General features: G+C 38.2%; 1 protein-coding gene and 2 long non-coding RNA genes across 6 annotated transcripts; 2 read left to right on the top strand and 1 right to left on the bottom strand.

Annotated features, from left to right (window-relative positions):
* Positions 1–470: 470 nt before the first annotated feature.
* On the top strand, positions 471–8,447 carry LOC4342485 (MACPF domain-containing protein At4g24290). 4 transcript variants are annotated; one of them, XM_015792180.3, is made up of 8 exons: positions 471–796; positions 3,046–3,432; positions 4,444–4,682; positions 5,054–5,255; positions 5,858–5,926; positions 6,000–6,186; positions 6,956–7,122; positions 7,581–8,447. In XM_015792180.3, the coding sequence occupies exons 2-8, from the start codon at positions 3,169–3,171 to the stop codon at positions 7,620–7,622; spliced, it is 1,170 nt and encodes a 389-aa protein (XP_015647666.1). In that variant the 5' UTR covers positions 471–796; positions 3,046–3,168; the 3' UTR covers positions 7,623–8,447. The 4 variants fall into 4 exon arrangements, with proteins under 4 accessions (XP_015647666.1, XP_015647662.1, XP_066168729.1 ...); XM_015792176.3 differs by having other exon boundaries at positions 7,553–8,447; XM_066312632.1 differs by lacking the exon at positions 471–796 and adding an exon at positions 2,083–2,687 and having other exon boundaries at positions 7,553–8,447.
* A 552-nt stretch (positions 8,448–8,999) lies between these two features.
* Positions 9,000–14,460, bottom strand: LOC107281792 (uncharacterized). The gene is made up of 4 exons (XR_010742740.1): positions 13,007–14,460; positions 12,810–12,925; positions 10,062–11,539; positions 9,000–9,518 (listed from the first exon to the last, which is right to left on the bottom strand). It is a non-coding gene; the product is annotated as an uncharacterized lncRNA (long non-coding RNA).
* On the top strand, positions 14,354–16,556 carry LOC107281739 (uncharacterized). Its single transcript, XR_001547504.3, has 3 exons — positions 14,354–14,795; positions 15,481–15,647; positions 16,036–16,556. It is a non-coding gene; the product is annotated as an uncharacterized lncRNA (long non-coding RNA).
* The last annotated feature ends 1,820 nt before the right edge of the window (positions 16,557–18,376 follow it).

The following is an 18,376-nucleotide window of genomic DNA, read 5'->3' as shown; positions in this document are numbered from 1 at the left end:
TGCCGCGAGGTGGTCGGCCTCGGGCGAGAAAAGTGGAGGCAACGCGTTCATCCTTACTAGGGATGAAGCCATACGGACGTATCGAGAACATATCTGATTTATTTTAATTATTCGAAAATTGTGAAAATCGCTGATATGTACGGGATCGCTGATACGTATCGGATAGTATCCGTATCCCTTCACGTATCCGATATGGATACGACGCTTTCTGGACGTATCCAGGTAATGTAGCCGACCAACACCTTTCTCCCCAATCATTAGCGGATGCCCTGAAGGTTTGGATTGAGATGAGAGTAGAGTGGAGTGAGGTGGAAGAAGATTGCCGGTTGACTTGTGAGGTCTACGTTGGACTCAGCCGCCACGTCAACAAAACTGGAAAGCAATCCTAACTTGAGATAAAAGTGATCCGGTTTTAAAATATTAGAGGGTTCAACGACAAGAAAAGGGACCGTAGATGAACTTTTTGGGGAGATGAAAACATTCCAGCCTAGTGCATATGAGTATACGGCAGCAGAGCGCTGCACGACCTCCGTTCCGCCTCCCCAATCCGTCCCCCGTCTCCTCGCCCGCCGCCCTCGACTCCCGTCTTCTCGCCTCCCGCTGGCATCCTGCTAGCAGAGGTGGCGCCGGCGTTCTCCTGCTCCCGCCGCATTCGCTCACCGGTGAGCATCCTAATCCATCCCATCCGGCCTCGGCCTCGAGTTTCGTCTCCTCGCCGCCGCTTGCGCCGATCCCCATCCTGCGAGGAGAGGTGGCGCCCGGCGTCCTCCTGCTTCCACCGCATCGTCGCTCGCCGGTGAGCATCCCTCCCTACCCACACCTCATCAGCTATTCTGCGTTATCCCTCAAAAAAGTTTCGGGGTTCAACCGAAACAGGGTTAGATCTGCCTCTGCCCAGTTCCACCTACTTTCAACTTGTTAATTTTGATTTTTGTTTTTAGCAGATGTAATTTGGTTACTGAATCTCATCCAAACACTCTTAGAATAGTTGCATTAGAACGGAAAATGTAAGCTCACATAATTTGTACTCATCCAAACTCATATAAATTTCTTAAGAAGAATCTATACCACAAACTACTCATAGTCACACAAAATAGCTTTTTATTAAGGTATATTCTTATAAGAAGTTTTTATTCCACAAAATTTTCTAAAAGACATACTGTAACACTTGCAATTAATCTAATTAAACATTTTTTTTCTTTATTAGGTTATAAATTTTCTAAAAGACATTGTGCCACTTGGCATGAATCTAATTTAGCATTCTTTCTTTATCAAGTTATAAATTGAAACCATCAAACTTACTTTGTCTTCCCGTCTCTAAAACATTGTGATATATCTATAATATTTTAATATTTTTGATATTAAAATAAATTTAGACTAATCATATATATATATTTAAATTAGGTAATTAATAAATTCAAATCAACTATACTTTTATATACCAAGTACAAATCTAATAACAATAGAATGTTAGAAACAATGTGAATTCAATTTTTTTTATAAAGTTTAAGTACGATTCATATATAAAATTAAAGAAAAATATAAATTTATATATAAGTGATAACATAATAAAATGCAAGTTAAAATTATTAAAGGAAAAATATTATTAATAATCAATGTTATTGATGTATTTCTAAATATTTTCACGTTATTTTTATTAAATATCAATGAGTAAAACGGATGATTTGCCTTATGACAAAATAATTATTAAAATTGTTTTTATCCGTTGCAATGTACGGATATTTCGCTAGTTTATAGCAAAACAAAAACACACCATATGCACAAACGCCTTTGGCCTTTTGAGAATTCGCAATTCCAGCCGATTTGTAATTTTCAAACCAATTGAATAATACTCCTAAATTGTTTCAGACTAGTACACGACATCCGTATAAAATAATGCCCTACTTGTCGTTCTTTACTTGTCATTCTCCTTTTTCAAACCCATGGCCTACATGTCATCCTCTACAAGGCATTCTCTACTTGTCATTCTCCTTTTTCAAACCCATGGCCTACATGTCATCCTCTACAAGGCCAAAGAAAAGTGAGCAACTCATCCTTCCTTCCCCTTCTTCTCATCTTCAGCGAGGAGCGGAGCAAATCCTCCGCCGCCTCGCGAGCTCCCCCACCGCCTGACCTATCTCCGGTCGCTGGAATCCGAGATCGGCCTCCTTCTCGAATCCGCCCCCGCCTGTACAGTCGCCGACGGCCGCCCCAGCTGATGGTTCGCCACCGCCCCAGCTGATGGTTCGCCTTCACTGGAATCCGAGCTGCTTGAAGGTGCACCTTTGGCCTTTTGAGAATTCGCAATTCCAGCCGATTTGTAATTTTCAAACCAATTGAATAATACTCCTAAATTGTTTCAGACTAGTACACGACATCCGTATAAAATAATGCCCTACTTGTCATTCTCTACTTGCCATTCTCCTTTTTCAAACCCATGGCCTACATGTCATCCTCTACAAGGCCAAAGAAAAGTGAGCAACTCATCCTTCCTTCCCCTTCTTCTCATCTTCGGCGAGGAGCGGAGCAAATCCTCCGCCGCCTCGTGAGCTCCCCCACCGCCTGACCTATCTCCGGTCGCTGGAATCCGAGATTGGCCTCCTTCTCGAATCCGCCCCCGCCTGTGCAGTCACCGACGGCCACCCCAGCTGATGGTTCGCCTTCACTGGAATCCGAGCTGCTTGAAGGTGCTCCCGTTGGTATACCTTCTTGCTTGGTTACTGTTTTGAGGGTGGCTCTTCATTGGTGGTTGCTGTAGAATGTTCGTGCTGCTTAGAAATTGGATATGAATTTACTGAATTACCGATCCGGGTAGTTCGGCTTGATGGCATATTAGGTTTGGTGTTATGTTTATGTAGATCCAGCTACTGAAAATCTAGTTGAGTGACTGCGTGGTGGGTGTAGATCATACCATCTCCCCCAATCCCCTTTTAAAGAAGTGACAGTATTCGATTCCAAATAAGCAAAGCAAGTAGTTGTCTTTTCCTGTCAGTTCTAATCGATTCATCGAGGAGAAAATAATCTTTGATTTTGTGACGATTCCAGCTTCAGAGGATTATAGTGTCTGCTTCATTCGGAGGTTCATCGTCGCCAAAAATAAATAAAATTTGGCCGTGTCAACTCTACAATTAGGAAGGTTTCGGATTTCTCAACGTGGAATGATAAGAAATGGCATACAGAGCAATGCTGCAAAGTGCTGCGGAGTCTGCTATACAGTCCATTGGTCTTGGTTACGACATTGCTCATGATATACGTCTCAAGTATTGCAAGCAGCGCAGTTCGCCTGACCCGTTGCTCATTGAGCTTGACCATGACGAGGTTCAGGATATTGTGCTCCCTGGTGGACTGACAGTTGCAGGCGTGTCCAAGTCGATTAAGTGTGACAAAGGGGAGCGGACGCGGTTCCGGTCCGATGTCCTGTCATTTCAGCAGGTACGTATCATATGCCCAATTCATATCTTGTGTATACTGCATATTGCCATGTTTAAGACTGAGAAATATATCGTAAGATGCTGTGTAAATGTATGCTACTATGATGTAACAATAATCATGATGAATCCCTTGCTATCTTGATCTAAGAGGTTAATATGATAGCATTCATAGTTCCAACTTCCATGATACCTCCAAAGTAATATAACCTTTTGCAATTCTATAAATTAATAGAAAATAGGATTATTATTTATTGTAATTAGGAGAATTTCTCCAGCAAGAAAATAGAGTAGGAACACAAGTTAATTCAGTATCTCAGAATTACTTGATATGGATGGTTTCAACAATTTGAATTATTAGCAACATAGACTTTAATCTACCTTGTATTCTAAGTAGATTTGGCATAATTTGAGGCCTGCAGAAGTGCAGAGATGCGAGCTCCCTACAAAATGATAATTCCACACTTGCAGTGTCCGTACTAGAGGTTTATAGAGACACACTTCCGTTGTGACATCTCAAGTTTTGACAGTTACCAGAGCAGAGTTATTTTTGCTCAATTGCATGGCTAGACGTTTAGTCAAAACTGTAGGATTCTATCCGGTTTGCTGGTTGCGTGCATTTTTTGGCATGTGGCACTATTCAACGCCACCTATCTCAGGCCACAGTTATCTGACTCAGGTGTTGTGGCACATGAATCAATTAGACTCTGCAATCCAATGTTTTTTCTGTTCCAATTCAGTATGATTCTGTAGTGATATCTCATATAACTGCAATATATGTCACGCAAGCAATTCCTATATACCTTGTTCATAACTGTTCTATGTTTGCCAACTGATGAGCTGTGAACTGATGTACCATTGCTGGCTGAACATTATGTCTCAATGATACAAGTCTTTGTCCATGTCATGCTTCTTTTCCTCTTCAGCTGTCATGGAAGCCGCTTTAAGTCGCAGAGTATAATTACATCTATAAAAGGTAATATTTGTGTTCCTGAAGTTGTGAAGCATTTTGCAGATGTCGGAGCAATTCAACCAGGAATTATCTTTGTCTGGGAAAATTCCATCTGGTTTATTCAATACTATGTTTGAATTTACTGGCTGCTGGCAGAAAGATGCTGCTAATACCAAGTCACTTGCCTTTGATGGTTGGTGTATCACACTGTACACTGTTGCACTCTCAAAGGCACAGATTGTACTCCGGGATCATGTTAAGCAGGCTGTTCCATCAACATGGGAACCTGCTGCATTAGCAAGGTTAGATTCAATTTGAGTCCACGCTCCATGTGGTGATTTAAATTCTGAATGAAAAGTTGAAAACTTAGTATTTATATCCTTCAGAAAAATCACATTAGGTTTAGTTTTTATGTTCTGAAATTTTCAGAACTGTTCTGAGTGCTCATTTTTCGTTGGTAGGCTGGAAGTGCTCATGCCTAATAAGTTGCTTTGTAATGCCATTTTTAGGCCTTACTAATTTATTGTGATCACTGATAAATAACATCAGTTTGCTTTCTACAGTTAGTATTTGACCTATTCTACCAATGAATGAAGACTATGCACATCAAAACAAGTGCTGAACTAAAATTTTGTTTGATCTTGTTTGAGAACAACGTACTTTACTCTTACAGGTTTATTAGAAAGTTTGGTACTCATGTAGTTGTTGGTATAAAAATGGGAGGCAAGGATATAATTTATTTAAAACAACAGCATTCATCAACTTTGCAAGCTGTTGATGTTCAAAAACGATTGAAGGAGATGTCAGACCGAAGATTTCTTGATGCAAACGGGCAATCTGACTTCAGTTTCAAGGATTCCTATGGAAAGGATAAGGTGATTCCTCAGCGTCTAAATTTTTTCTGCCTTCTTTTCTCATGGCATGATTTTTATTCGGCATCAGTGATCAGCATTAACTGCTGTATTTTTTTATAAGCATCCTTGTAGCCCTCTCAATAGTTAAGAGCATGTTGTGTAAAGATCCTTTTTGTTGAACACATCTCATTGTCTCACCATATGTATAATTTTCTTCTATAGTGGAAATGTGGCTTTTCACCAGTTGAAATTAGTGTTACCATTTATTTGATACTATTATCAGAAACTTATATCGTTGATTGGCGCCACATTATTTTGAGTTTACAACTTTTAAAGATTTGAAGTAAGAAATTGGCATATGCATGTGCTATGTTCTATGAGGCTGCATAGCCAAGGAGTATCTTGGGTTTAGCGATACAGTTATACCATTTCACAATTATTCTCAATCTCGATCTCTGTAAGTCTGTATATGTAGGTTAATTGGAATTTAATAATAGATTTACTGTTCTCTGGCAGACTGGCAGTACCATTTTTGTACGAAATATGTTGGTTTTGCATCAATTCCTATTCCCTTTTTTTTTCTCTTCTAAAATTTACAATCTTAGTTTTTCTGTGCTGTTCAGATTGACACAAGAGAGCATCGGCTGAGATTTGTGGACTCCAGTCCATTGAATTCTTACTCTTCAAAGGAGGTATAGTTCTTTTGTGTTGATGCATTTATCTTTGTTCACATTCATATCGGTAAGTTGTGGTTGTGCCACTCAGGATTTGGTGATGATGCCTAAGCGGAGAGGTGGAAGGGATAAAGATATCCTTTCTCACAGCGAGTGGCTGAATACTGTTCAGGCAGAACCTGATGTTATCTCAATGTCCTTCATACCTATTACTTCACTGTTGAATGGAGTTCCTGGCTGTGGATTTTTAAACCATGCAATTAATCTGTACCTTCGATGTAAGTCGAGTTTTCCACTCTACCTCTTTGTTAGTTAACATGAAACTGCATCTGCAATTATGACTAATAATAAGAGAGCCTGGATCTTCATCCTCAGTGGTTTACTTTTGCTTTGCACTTCTGTTATTGGCATAATTGCAGCTTGCTTATTCATGGTTTATAATTGACGGTAGTGTCTAGAGTTAAGAAAAGACGATTATGGCACGCTAATGTCAAGTACTGTCTGTTTTTCAATATGGCAGGATTTAATGTTATCTGTAGGCTGTTTGAAATTTGAACCTGGACCCTATCCACCTCAAATGGTCAAACATGTAGAAAGAGGGTTGACTGGCTTCTCTTTCATATACTAAAAATAGTAGTCGATGTTGTTTACTAATTCTAATAAAAGAAGGTGCTGCTGGAGAATAGATTATGTAATATTTCTATATTTCATAGCTTTGTTCACCGACTGTGCTTCCTATATTTTCTTCTGTGGCGTGTGAAATAATACCCAATTTAGTATGGTGTCACATCATCAGCTAGTCAGCTTGCATTTGCATGGCTCTCTTCCCCCTGTGGTAGTTCTCATCTTTAGTATGGCTGCAAAGCAGGTGTTCTCTAGTAATGAGCTTCAGAGGAAAAAAAATGTACTTCCAATTGAGTTGGATCTTTTTAGGTTATGGGTCACTGTCGTATCATGGCATACAGACAATCATTCTAGCTAGGAAAAAGATGGCATTAGGCCTGAAACAACACAAGCAACTGTGTGACATGTGTAAGTTCTGTGCAGATAAGCCTCAAATTGAAGAGCTGCACCAATTTTTGGAGTTCCAGCTTCCAAGGCAGTGGGCTCCTGTTTACAGTGACCTCCCTCTTGGTCCTCAGAGGAAAAGACAAAGCACTGTATCTTTACCAGTTAATTTAATTGGTCCAAAGCTTTATGTTTGTACCAACATGGTATGTATCTTTTTTTTGTTATCATAATTGAAACCTCCCTTGTTTATATATTTCTTTTGTTTTATCCTTGCATACTTATATCATAATTATTGTAGTCTTGTACTCACTATAACACTAAGTCAGGATAGGCTAGCTCTAGAAGCATTTGATAATGATGAGTTAATGATGATGGTGGTGATAGTGTTATTTGACTTTTGCATATTTAGAGTCTGCATTGATAACCTTGACATTTTTATCTGTAAAAACTGCAAAATTGAGTTTTCATGCAAGTTTGCCAATTGCACTATATGAAAAATCTACTCTAACAAGCCTGAAAAATGCTGTAACCTTTTTTACTGGATGTAATCTTATCATTTAAGCAGTATTCGATGATGGTTTTTTCCTTTTTTTTCTTCTATCACTCGATTTATTTTAAAACAAATTGGCACAGGTTGATGTGGGCAAAAGACCTGTTACAGGAATCCGGCTGTTTCTTGAAGGAAAAAGGAGCAACAAACTAGCTATCCATCTCCAGCATCTCTGCTCTCTTCCTCAGATTCTTCAGCTTGAAGATGATCCTTACAATGACCAAACTCCAGAAGCATATGACCGCAAGTACTACGAACCAATTGGCTCATGGAAGCGTTTCTCCCATGTCTGCACTGCACCAGTTGAATCAGATGACTCCTCCATTGTCACGGGGGCACAATTAGAAGTGGTTAGCCATGGCTTCAAGAAAATACTGTTCCTTCGCCTCCATTTCTCCAAGGTCTGCAACGCCACTTCCGTCAGGAACCCTGAGTGGGAAGGATCTCCAAACCTGGCTCAGAAATCGGGCCTCATCTCAACACTCATCAGCACACATTTCTCCACAGCAGCTCAAAAGCCCGCGCCTCGCCCTGCTGATGTGAACATCAACTCGGCAGTGTACCCTGGTGGACCCCCTGTTCCAGTGCAGACCCCAAAACTTCTCAAGTTTGTGGATCCAACAGAGATGATGCGTGGACCGCAGGATCTGCCAGGTTATTGGGTGGTCTCAGGTGCGAAGCTGCAGCTCGAGAGGGGCAAGATCTCGCTGCGGGTGAAGTACTCGCTCTTGACAGCAATGTTGCCTGACGACGATGAGTTTGCGTTCGATGAAGAGTTTTAGAACCATGAAACCGAGCGAAGAAAAGAAACCCACCTCATTTTGTTTTTATCATTTATGTGCAGCTAACAGCAGGAACTCGAATGCTCAATCTAGGATTTTCGTAGCATTTGTAAGTGAACTAGCTGGAAGTCTATGTTGTATACAGTTGCGGGTTTGAAACATGGAAGCAGAAATGAACGGTCTCTGGCTTGGATGACGCGAGAGTTTGTTGTACTTGTAACAATGTACCATCCCTTCGCAGCATCTGTTCCAGATGACTAAGGATAGATGATCACTAGAGGCTGGGGCGAGCCAAGCCGCGCCGCCTGCATACAACTCGGTTGATTAGGTTAAATTATTTGCTTTCAGACTAAATCAGTGATTGTCTAAGACAACCAAGAAAGGACTATTCTTTCTTGAGCAAAGTTGTAGGCACATGAATCGAACAGCATACACAGGTTACCCATTGATGAGTAATTTAATAGAAATGGTGCTAAAGATTCTGATGAGAACAAAGCTCTCACCCACCATTACAAATTTACAATCCTAAAGATTATGCACACTGATGCATATAAAAAATAAAATCAGAGTTTTACACGATAAATGCACTGATGTATATGTAAAATAAAATCAGAGTTTTACACAATAATGAGATAAACTGATGAAAATTTGCTACGAGGAGATTCACTCTACTCTTGCAAACCTTATGTCACAACTTGAACTTGGTCAGGAGGGTCAGGTCCTGCTTTCCTTTGATGAGCACAAAACATAGATAAATCATCTGAGGGACCAGGTTATTTTATTTCTAGTTTATTATCTGTGAACTTTGTACAGGCATAGCAGTCGAAGCACAAAAGAAGCTTCCGAAGAAAATCCAACCATAAGCTCGTTGCTTGGTGATATTTCGAAAATCATACAAGGCGCTCTCCACAAACTACTCTTGCGGGCATACATAAATTTCTGTCACACAGCAGTCTCAAACTATGAAGCATACATATGGCTTTGTCATGTTGAAAACATAATAAACCATTCATTATGGACATGAAATGGTTGTCATCGACGAACAAATATTACCCAAATCAACATTTTCTAGAAATATATTACTGTGAAAGAGAGCATGATAGGATTATGTAAATAAGCCAAAATATATTCCAGAGAGTGCGATGGAGAGGGATATACCTGATAAATATATTTTAGAGTGCGATGGAGAGAGATATACCTAATGGTATCCTCTGGTAGATTAAGATGACTCTCAATGTAACGTGGTACTACTCCATGTTCACCATTTCTGTAAAACATCAAATTAGTGTACTATCTAAAGACCATGTCAAAACATTGACAATACTAAACTCCAAAAGCCTATCAAATACATCATGATGGGCACACTGGAATTGAACCCTAGCATAAAGGCAGTGAACTTTAGATGCAACCAAAAAAATGGAAAAACTATGTATTTTTTATTATAAAATTCTTATGTAGAACTGCAAAGCATACAACATACAACAGTCGTGTGAAAGTGCACTTTAAAATGGTCTGCTTAATATGTTTATAAGCTAGCAAATGACATGACCTTGTTTGTCACATGATATTTCAAATCTACATAGGAACATACAAGATATGCTTGGTTAGCTTTTTCTTGTGGTTGATTATTTGAATAAATGCTATAAAAAACTTTGCATATCCATTCAATTGTATAACAAACATGTGAGGGCGAAATAGTGAGATAGGTAAACATCTTACTTCAGAGGACCTGCAAGCAGCCGCTGATTTGAGCAACAGAATGAATATAGTGGTAAAGTGTGAAAACTAAATTGAGCAGCACCCTAGTCACCTGCTAGTAAAAATGTGCTACGTAACTCCAGACATAGAGGAGCGTCGAACTCGATGTTCTATGAGGAACACTGAACTGTTGAAGAAAATTCTCATTTTAATTCCTTCTTTCATATAATTATCCTGCAAAACTAAAGGGCACACAAGTATATATGAGTTCAAATGGATGCAGAAGTGCTTATCACACCCTCTTTGGAGAAAATGGCAGTGTAAAGTATGATTCTACATACTGATTCATGTGCTGTATAAACAAGAAACACTAATAACCAATTTCGCATTTGAAATTAGCAATCCAAAAAAAGCTAACAGAGCAAGGTAAGCAGTCGCAGCTGTAGCACCACAGTAACAACGTTTCTGAGTAGAATGAAAAGGCCGGCCAGCCACCACGAATTTTGTTGAGGACGGATAAGAGCATCCCATCCCCTGGGAGGTATACCCAACAGCAAGCAACATGAGCATACTCTGAACTCTGCTCTAATTTGCTCTTTAAAAATAAAACCCCAATATTTATACAAATTTTATGAGGCAAGTACATGAATTTAAAATGACAAGAAAAACAATTGACAAGTTTTATACCTTAGATTTCACATCAATAATATTACGTATTGCAATTGTATAATATATAACAAATATAGCACATAATTCAGTATGAGTTTATATGTTCTTAAAATTGATCATAGATTGAAGTTGTTGAACAAAAAAAAGTACTAATTGTTCACAGTATGAAACATGTAAAGAATGGAAAATGATAAAATAATACTAAATTATATAATTTAAACCATAACTGTTTGGTAGCTACTGCTCTAAAAAAATAATGATAATCTTATTTTTCACTTGGAAGAAATTCCTCTCAATGAATTATAACTGAACAATCATTCAAGCGTTATTGCCTTGTCTTGTTTCATTTATTTACAGTATCTAACAGTACTACTATCTTTGCTATACAGATTGCCCTACATAATGTTTATTTTTCATACCTATATAACCAAAAATGAGACACCGTAAATAGAAACTAAAAGTACCTCCTAAGAGTGGCTGAATTTACCTTGGTTAATAGGGTTCTGACATAATTATCTGCTGCCTCCTGAAATTTCTCTTCTTCCAGGAAATCAAGGGGTATGCGTTGTTGCAATTAGAGACAATTTTAGATTCACAGCTTCTACAGTGCATGCCCCACTCACCATATATATGGATAGACAACTTGGGATTCAGCAAATTAGTTATTAGTGTTGCAATATAGAACGAATAAATACCACATATATCAAGATACTGTTGTGTGCCCGGAGAACCCAACAATTTAACATGAAGGAACAAAGAAAAAATAAAAACAATTTGAGGTAGTTTACCTTAACAACAGATGACCAACCATATTCTTTTTTAAGTGAGCTATAAAATGTGCATAATCGGTCAACATCATCAGTGGAATACTGACCATTCTCTGAGTATAGACCAAGGCACTTTTGAATAGCTATGAAACACCTGTGTAAAACCAGTGAAAATAAATCATTTCCTAGAGTATTATCAAGAAGGGGTACAATGTAAGTCAGAAGAGTGCTATATACGCAATCCCTGAATATAAGAGAATTCCAAAATTGAGTTGATATTTGCATCTCATATCCCAGTGTTCTGAAATTATTCTGCAACAGCTACACTTTACCTAAATGTTCTTTTTAAGTCATAGAGGAAGATTGTAGCACCAAAAGATGCATCAAACTTATCCTAACACTTAGCCTTACAGCATCACTCCACCTAAAAGATGAGCCCAGTTGGCATGGATGCAGATGGTTCCGAAAGTTTTATGTCCAACTATCTAGGGGGATTAAGCCAACCAATACGCATGCACATGGATGCCTATTGCAGTGACCTTACTTGCACTGAAAGTTTGGGCTCTTGGACGGATGCTTTCTGACATGGTATACTAAGCACCTCCCTTCTTCGCCACTTATTCCGTTATACAAGCCTTAGCAGACAGAAAATTGGTTCATATCAGGCCACATATTTCAGATACCATGCACACTAGGTAAATTCTGAAAAACCAGAGGCTAACCATCCTCACTTATCCTAAAAGGGCAAGCCAAGTCGTTGGTAAGCATGATCACCCCATTGTTTATATGGGACTACTGGGTTTAAACCGGCCACCACCCACCAGGTTAACTAAGAACCCTCCTACAAGCTAAATATAATGGTATAGCTCCCCTGTCCTCCTATGAAGAGCATGTGATATACATATATTAGGCAAAGAGAGAACAAACACAAGAAATAACTTAAATCAATCCCATGCAAAGTTTTGCAACATGGACATTAAATACGTGAAGGACTGAAGGCTCATAATCAATCGTGATAACATGTGATTTTTGCCTCGTGGATAGTTCATGTGGTTGCAGACCAAATTGTTGTCATGATTAACTACAGAATGCAAGTACCGATAAAATTGGTTGAATTAGCCGATTGACAAACACTTTATTTATAAAATAGAGCTAGATTATCATATAACTCATAAACTGGGAGATAGTATTTTACAGAAGTTGCTAAAGCATGCATCATCACAAAATTCTAAATTTAAAAATAACAATAATCTAAAAATCAGATATTATATATACGTCAAAAGGAATAAAAATGGCATGTAAACAACATATTAGCATAAGTCCATGTTGAAATTCAAAACCCATATTCACTGTTTTCAGAGTTTACCAGAAGACCAAAGCAAAGAAATTTAAGTGAGGAAAAAAAAGCAGCACAAGTGTCTCACTTGTAGTTATCAGGATTCATAAAAAGCATGGACCTATATGTTTTCTCAGCCTCCTCAAAGCGGCCAACTTTCAACAAAACGTAGGCCATTTGTTCTTTGAATGATAGCTTGTCAACCTAGAAAAAAAAATAATTATGTGCGCCCATCTGTCTGAGTAATATTTTCCTCTTTACATGATTGAAAAAGATAAGACTTACAATTTTGCTATCCTTTTTCTGCATCTCCTCAAGAGCTCTGTCCAGCATTATGCATTCCTCGAACAATGAAATCTGTGGAACAACAATAGCATTACATAACAAGTAAAGATGATGCGAGTATTCAAAATAACACAAATTCTTTCCACCTAGTTTCCAGAGCATGAAAAGTACTTGTATATAAATAAAAGTGATGGCATAAAATCAGAACATAAGTAAAAAAAAAGAATTCATTCAGAAAGTTAGATTGCTTGAAGAAGAGATAGCCAGCAGCAAGTTTTCAACTAATATGAAGAAGAGAGTGAATATAAATCATCATTCGAACACTTCATATTTACAGACAGCATTATGCAAAATGCAGCGCATAAGTTCTATCGTAACCTTATGCCTAGCATGTAACATATCATGACTTATGTCATCCTTCGAAAAATTGAAAGATGGGTGAAAGGCACCGACATGCATCTAATGCACCAAAAGAAGCAACAAGAAAAATGACACTTTTTTCCGACAACTCGATTCACATAGAGCAATCTGAAGCAAAGAAATTCTAGTAAACAATTAATTTAGGCACAATAAAAAAAATATCATCAGAATTTACTTGTGTTTTTTGGGTATAGTACCTTTGCTGAAAAGACACGATAATTTCCTGGAAGACCATCATGCTACAGCTGTATGTCCTTATTAATTTGGAGAAAACAAGAGAGTAGATTAGGCTGCAGTATTTACTATCTACTATATTGATTAGAACTTTAACACATATAGCCAGATTTGTCATTTGTGATTTGATCCCAAGATGCATATTTATAACTCATAGAAGTAATTAATCTATGTATGGAACACCACCTTATTTCTATTTCGGGAGGGATTATGACCCTATACACATAACTAAATCGATGCAGTTTTAGAGAGAGAGAGAGAGAGAGAGAGAGAGAGATCAATTTGGCGCTAGATCCGGCGGTGGCTGGAGCAGGGTTCACTCTATCGGTTGAGGTGTTTGTATCGGGGGTCACCGAAATCTGAAAATTTCGGTCCGAAGTTTCTAAAATTTTGAGCAAAATTTAGTTGAATTTGAATAAATATTACTCAAATTCATGAAAAAATTAAAAAATTTCGGTCAAAATAATATCGTATCGGAAGTGACCGAAATTTCGGTCCGAAATTTCCAACCCTGGGCTGGAGTCGTCCTGCAAGTAGAACTCGACGATCTCCGACAGGTCGGCGGCGGCAGATTCGTCGTCGTCGTAGGCTCGTATCTCAGCATCCCCTTGTTTCTGGCCGCCTGCAGCCACAGCAGGTGCTCGAACAGCAGTCCGTCCACGGCGACCGCCACCGCGCCGCCGCGGGTCTGCCGCCCGGCCGCCGCGAGGAGGCGCCGCACCTCCACCCTTCGTCGAGCACGTACGGCCGGGTCGATGTGGAACAAGCTCCTCTCCCCCTTCGTCGTATATCCTGAATTTTATTTTTTTTATGCTGACAATCATTTGGAATCGGATTTGTATTCCGAGTTGTTGTAATATTGGAAAGGAATAGATCTCCACTGTCGTCTTACGTGGCTGATTCAGCTTCGGTTTCGGTTCAAGGTGATTGCGCCTCTCCATTTTATAGGGAGGGCCTCAATCCAATCAGTTCGTGCGTCGTCCCCCGTTTTTGAGGAATTTTAACCCTCACATCACCACAGATCAGCCGATCAGATCGATAGCCATCGCCGACATGGCCGGTCGTTTCGTGTTCCGTAAATTAGCCTCTCATTTGTCTTCCGAATCGACCAAGGCTTTTCCCCGGCGCTGCTGAGGTTCGTGTACCACTCCCATCCTACTCCCATCCTTCAATTCAGTTAAGTGTGATTTCTTTAGATAATGAAATTGAATATAAGAGTAGTTACTTATACTTCATATCTTGCATCTCAATCTATGCCTTTTACTAAAGAGTTTAGGACGCTAATTCATAATGTGACAGGATGACATGGCTATTCTGTTTTAAATTATTTGTCGTTTTGGATTTTTCGTAAGTAAAACGTTCCTAACATTGACTAGCTTAACATCTTAAGATTTATGCTTTTAGATTCACCATAAGAAATACTTTCTCCGTTTCACAATGTAAGTCATTGTAGCATTTCCCACATTCATATTGATGTTAATGTATATGTCTAGATTCATTAACATCAATATAAAATATGTCTAGATTTATTAACATCAATATGAATATGGGAAATGCTATAATAACTTACATTGTGAAACGGATGGAGTATATTCACAATATATATTATTCACGTGTTGCCAAACTATATGAATTTTTAGATATTGATTGTCAAAGTTAGGAATGTTTTGATCTAAGACACAGCTAAAACGAAAGTGATTTGAAACGGAGGGACTACTAAACAATGCCAAGACATTATATCTTATATATATTTCATGTACTTGCAAAGAAAAAAACTTGGCTCAATTGCCTGTCCTGATTTGTTATCCTGCCTAATGCAGGCGTCGAGGAACTTCAACACCTTGCCAACAACTGGGCTGTCCTCTGTTCATCACACCAATAATCGCGTGATCAACACCTATGCTTGTGTTAGAGGCGCCAACACAAATGCTTTATTCAGTACAACTGCCAAGGTCGATCGACTTGCCGCAACGTCAGACTTCACTCCGTAAGTATATACTATTAGCACTAATTAATTAATTATCTTCTAGCTATATGTATCGGGTCATGTCCTATTATATATCCATCACTGTGAAACTGCAAAATGTAGAAAGGCACACTAGCACTAGCTGAATCAAGTTTGATGTGAACTCGATCAGAAAAGGTCATCAGTATCTTTTTTATTTACTGTATGTAATTACCCTCTTAAACCAGCTGGAACATTAATTTGACTAGACAAACTGTTGTAAACAAAAATAGCCATTACTGTTTCGCTTTCTTAAACTACACAAATCGGTCAGATAGAATTAATACGTGGCTAGCTAGCATATAGCAAATCGTATTTGTAGAATGATGATTGATTTTAGCCAATTTATCTTTTTTTCCCCTTTGTTCAGGAGGCGACCGATACTTGATAAAGTACTCCATGGCATGATCTTATACTCATATACTATGGGCCTTTGTGGATTGTTTGGTCTATTTCTGTGCATTGATAACAAGCGCGCCGCCCGCCGAAATTCAGGCAGCACCCAATGCTGTTCAAAGCACCAGTGTAGTTCCAATCATGAGGACCAATGAGGAGCTCCAAGTACCCTGAGGCAGTGGTGGTTTGTTATTTCAAGATAACTGAAGCTTTATTGTACTCATGTCAACTACTCTCTCCGTCCAAAAAAAAAAGACAAACCCTGGCTATGTATCTGGACATGCATCATACATGATGCATATATAAGATACATACAACCAATGAGTGTGAGCCTATATATATAAGTGATGTTTACATGTTGTGTATTTTATAAGTGATGTTTACATGTTGTGTATTTTGTTCCATGTCACTGGCCTACGAGTGTATTGAGTGATGTTTGCATGTTGGAAAACTTTGTTCTGATTGACCAAACCGCTAATTATCAAAATTGACCTAATTATGCAGATAACATTTTTCTTTTGAATTTTTATTACTAGATAAAATGTTTATTCAATATATCCTTTTCTTCCAATTTCGCGAGACATTGCCTGGCTGTAATTCACCCCTCCCTCCCTACGCTCTTTTAACTCTTGTGTATTCACTGTTCCTGCTTAATACTTCCTCGATCCGTCCTAAAATTGAAATACAAGGTATTTTAGCTATGTAAAATGCATAGTCCTTTTTATTCTTTCACGAATTTCAAAGTTAATTAACCAAGAAGTTTTTCCCTCAAAAAAAACTAATAATTCAACATAATATTAGAACTTTAACATTTATAGTATCGATAAGAATATCTCGTGCAACGTACGGATTAGCAATTAGCTAGTTATTAGTATAATAATAACTTAAAACTTCAAGAGATAACCAGGAAAATTATTACAATAATACCTCGAGAGAACCTAGGTTTCATGAGCCTGAGAGTTTTCAAAAGTGCCAATCACTTTTCTCATCCATTGGATATGATGACCTAATATGGTTCGTCGCTTCCGTACTTTTTTTTATTTTAAAAAAATGTTTCTTCTTTCTTGGATAACTTTCTCACCCAAACATGAAACACAATTATAATTCAATAAATTTACAAACTTACATGAAAAATATTTAAACTTGGATATAAAAATAAAATCAAGCTTAGATAAAAATAAATTAAAACCATACATGACAACAAATTGCACTTAAAATACATAGCAAGTACTCCGTATAGGTTAAAAATAATTATCGTTTTGAACGAGAACATGATCTTTAAAAAGTAACTTCCATTACTATTTTCTATTATAACTAGCAAAATACCCGTGCTTCACTACGGGTATAATGAAAGGTTAAATGCTATAAATACACAGTTAACATATATGTAATAATGTTTCAAGATGGACAAAACGTCCAATGCAAGGTTAATGATAATCAGGACGGATAAGAAACACTATTGCATATTGATATACTCATATTGTCATAACACACGCTCTCTCTCAACTCTTGCATGGCAAGCGTTTGATAATTTCCAAAATCGAACACGGACTCGCATGGAGACGGATCGTTTCACGGCTCATGCGTGGACTATAGATGGTGCGAACTCTAATATGTTGTGTTTTGCAGACGACGAAAAGAAAAAAAGTAATTATGTTTGATTTTCGAATTTAAAGCTGGTTCATTATAAGATTTCATAATAACTAAATATCTGTTGAAGAAAGAGGTGCAAAACTTTTGATTTTTCAACCATCGGATGTGCATGGTCCGTGCTAGTGGCACTGGATATCTGTTGAAGAAAGAGGTGCAAAACTTTTTTGATTTTTTAACCATCGGATGTGCATGGTCCGTACTAGTGGCACTGAATATCTGTTGAAGAAAGAGGTGCAAAACTTTTTTGATTTTTTAACTATCGGATGTGTATGGTTCGTGCTAGTGGTGGAGAGAAAAAAACTAAATATCTGTTAAGAAAGAGGTGCAAAACTTATTTGATTTTTTAACCATCGGATGTGCATGGTCCGTGCTAGTGTCAGAGAGAAAAAAATTGCGCGCAAATAGGATTTGAGACGTGGGAGGAAAAGTAGACTTATTCCGAGTAATAATAAGCATAAAAGTTTTTGATAGGGTAATCTGGCCTAGGAGAGGGACAACTTTTTTGATTTTTTAACCATTGGATGTGCATGGTCCGTGCTAGTGGCGGAGAGAAAAAATTGCACGAAAATAGAATTTGAGATGTGAGAGGTAAAGTAGACTTATTCTAAGTAATAATAAGTGTAAAAGCTTTTGATAGGGTAATTTGGCCTAGGAGAGGCCCA

This window comes from Oryza sativa, chromosome 7, assembly GCF_034140825.1.
Source record: "Oryza sativa Japonica Group chromosome 7, ASM3414082v1".
NCBI classification, from domain to species: Eukaryota; Viridiplantae; Streptophyta; class Magnoliopsida; order Poales; family Poaceae; genus Oryza; species Oryza sativa.
The sequence above is the reverse complement of the archived record's forward strand: the minus strand, read 5'-3'. Positions and strand labels throughout refer to the sequence as shown.

Coding starts and splice junctions, on each gene's coding strand:
- LOC4342485 (XM_015792176.3), top strand. CDS start 3,169: ATGGCATACAGAGCAATGCTGCAAAGTGCTGCGGAGTCTGCTATACAG. Junction 5,256..5,857: donor ATTCCTATGGAAAGGATAAG/GTGATTCCTCAG, acceptor TGTGCTGTTCAG/ATTGACACAAGAGAGCATCG. Junction 6,187..6,955: donor AATTAATCTGTACCTTCGAT/GTAAGTCGAGTT, acceptor AGTTCTGTGCAG/ATAAGCCTCAAATTGAAGAG.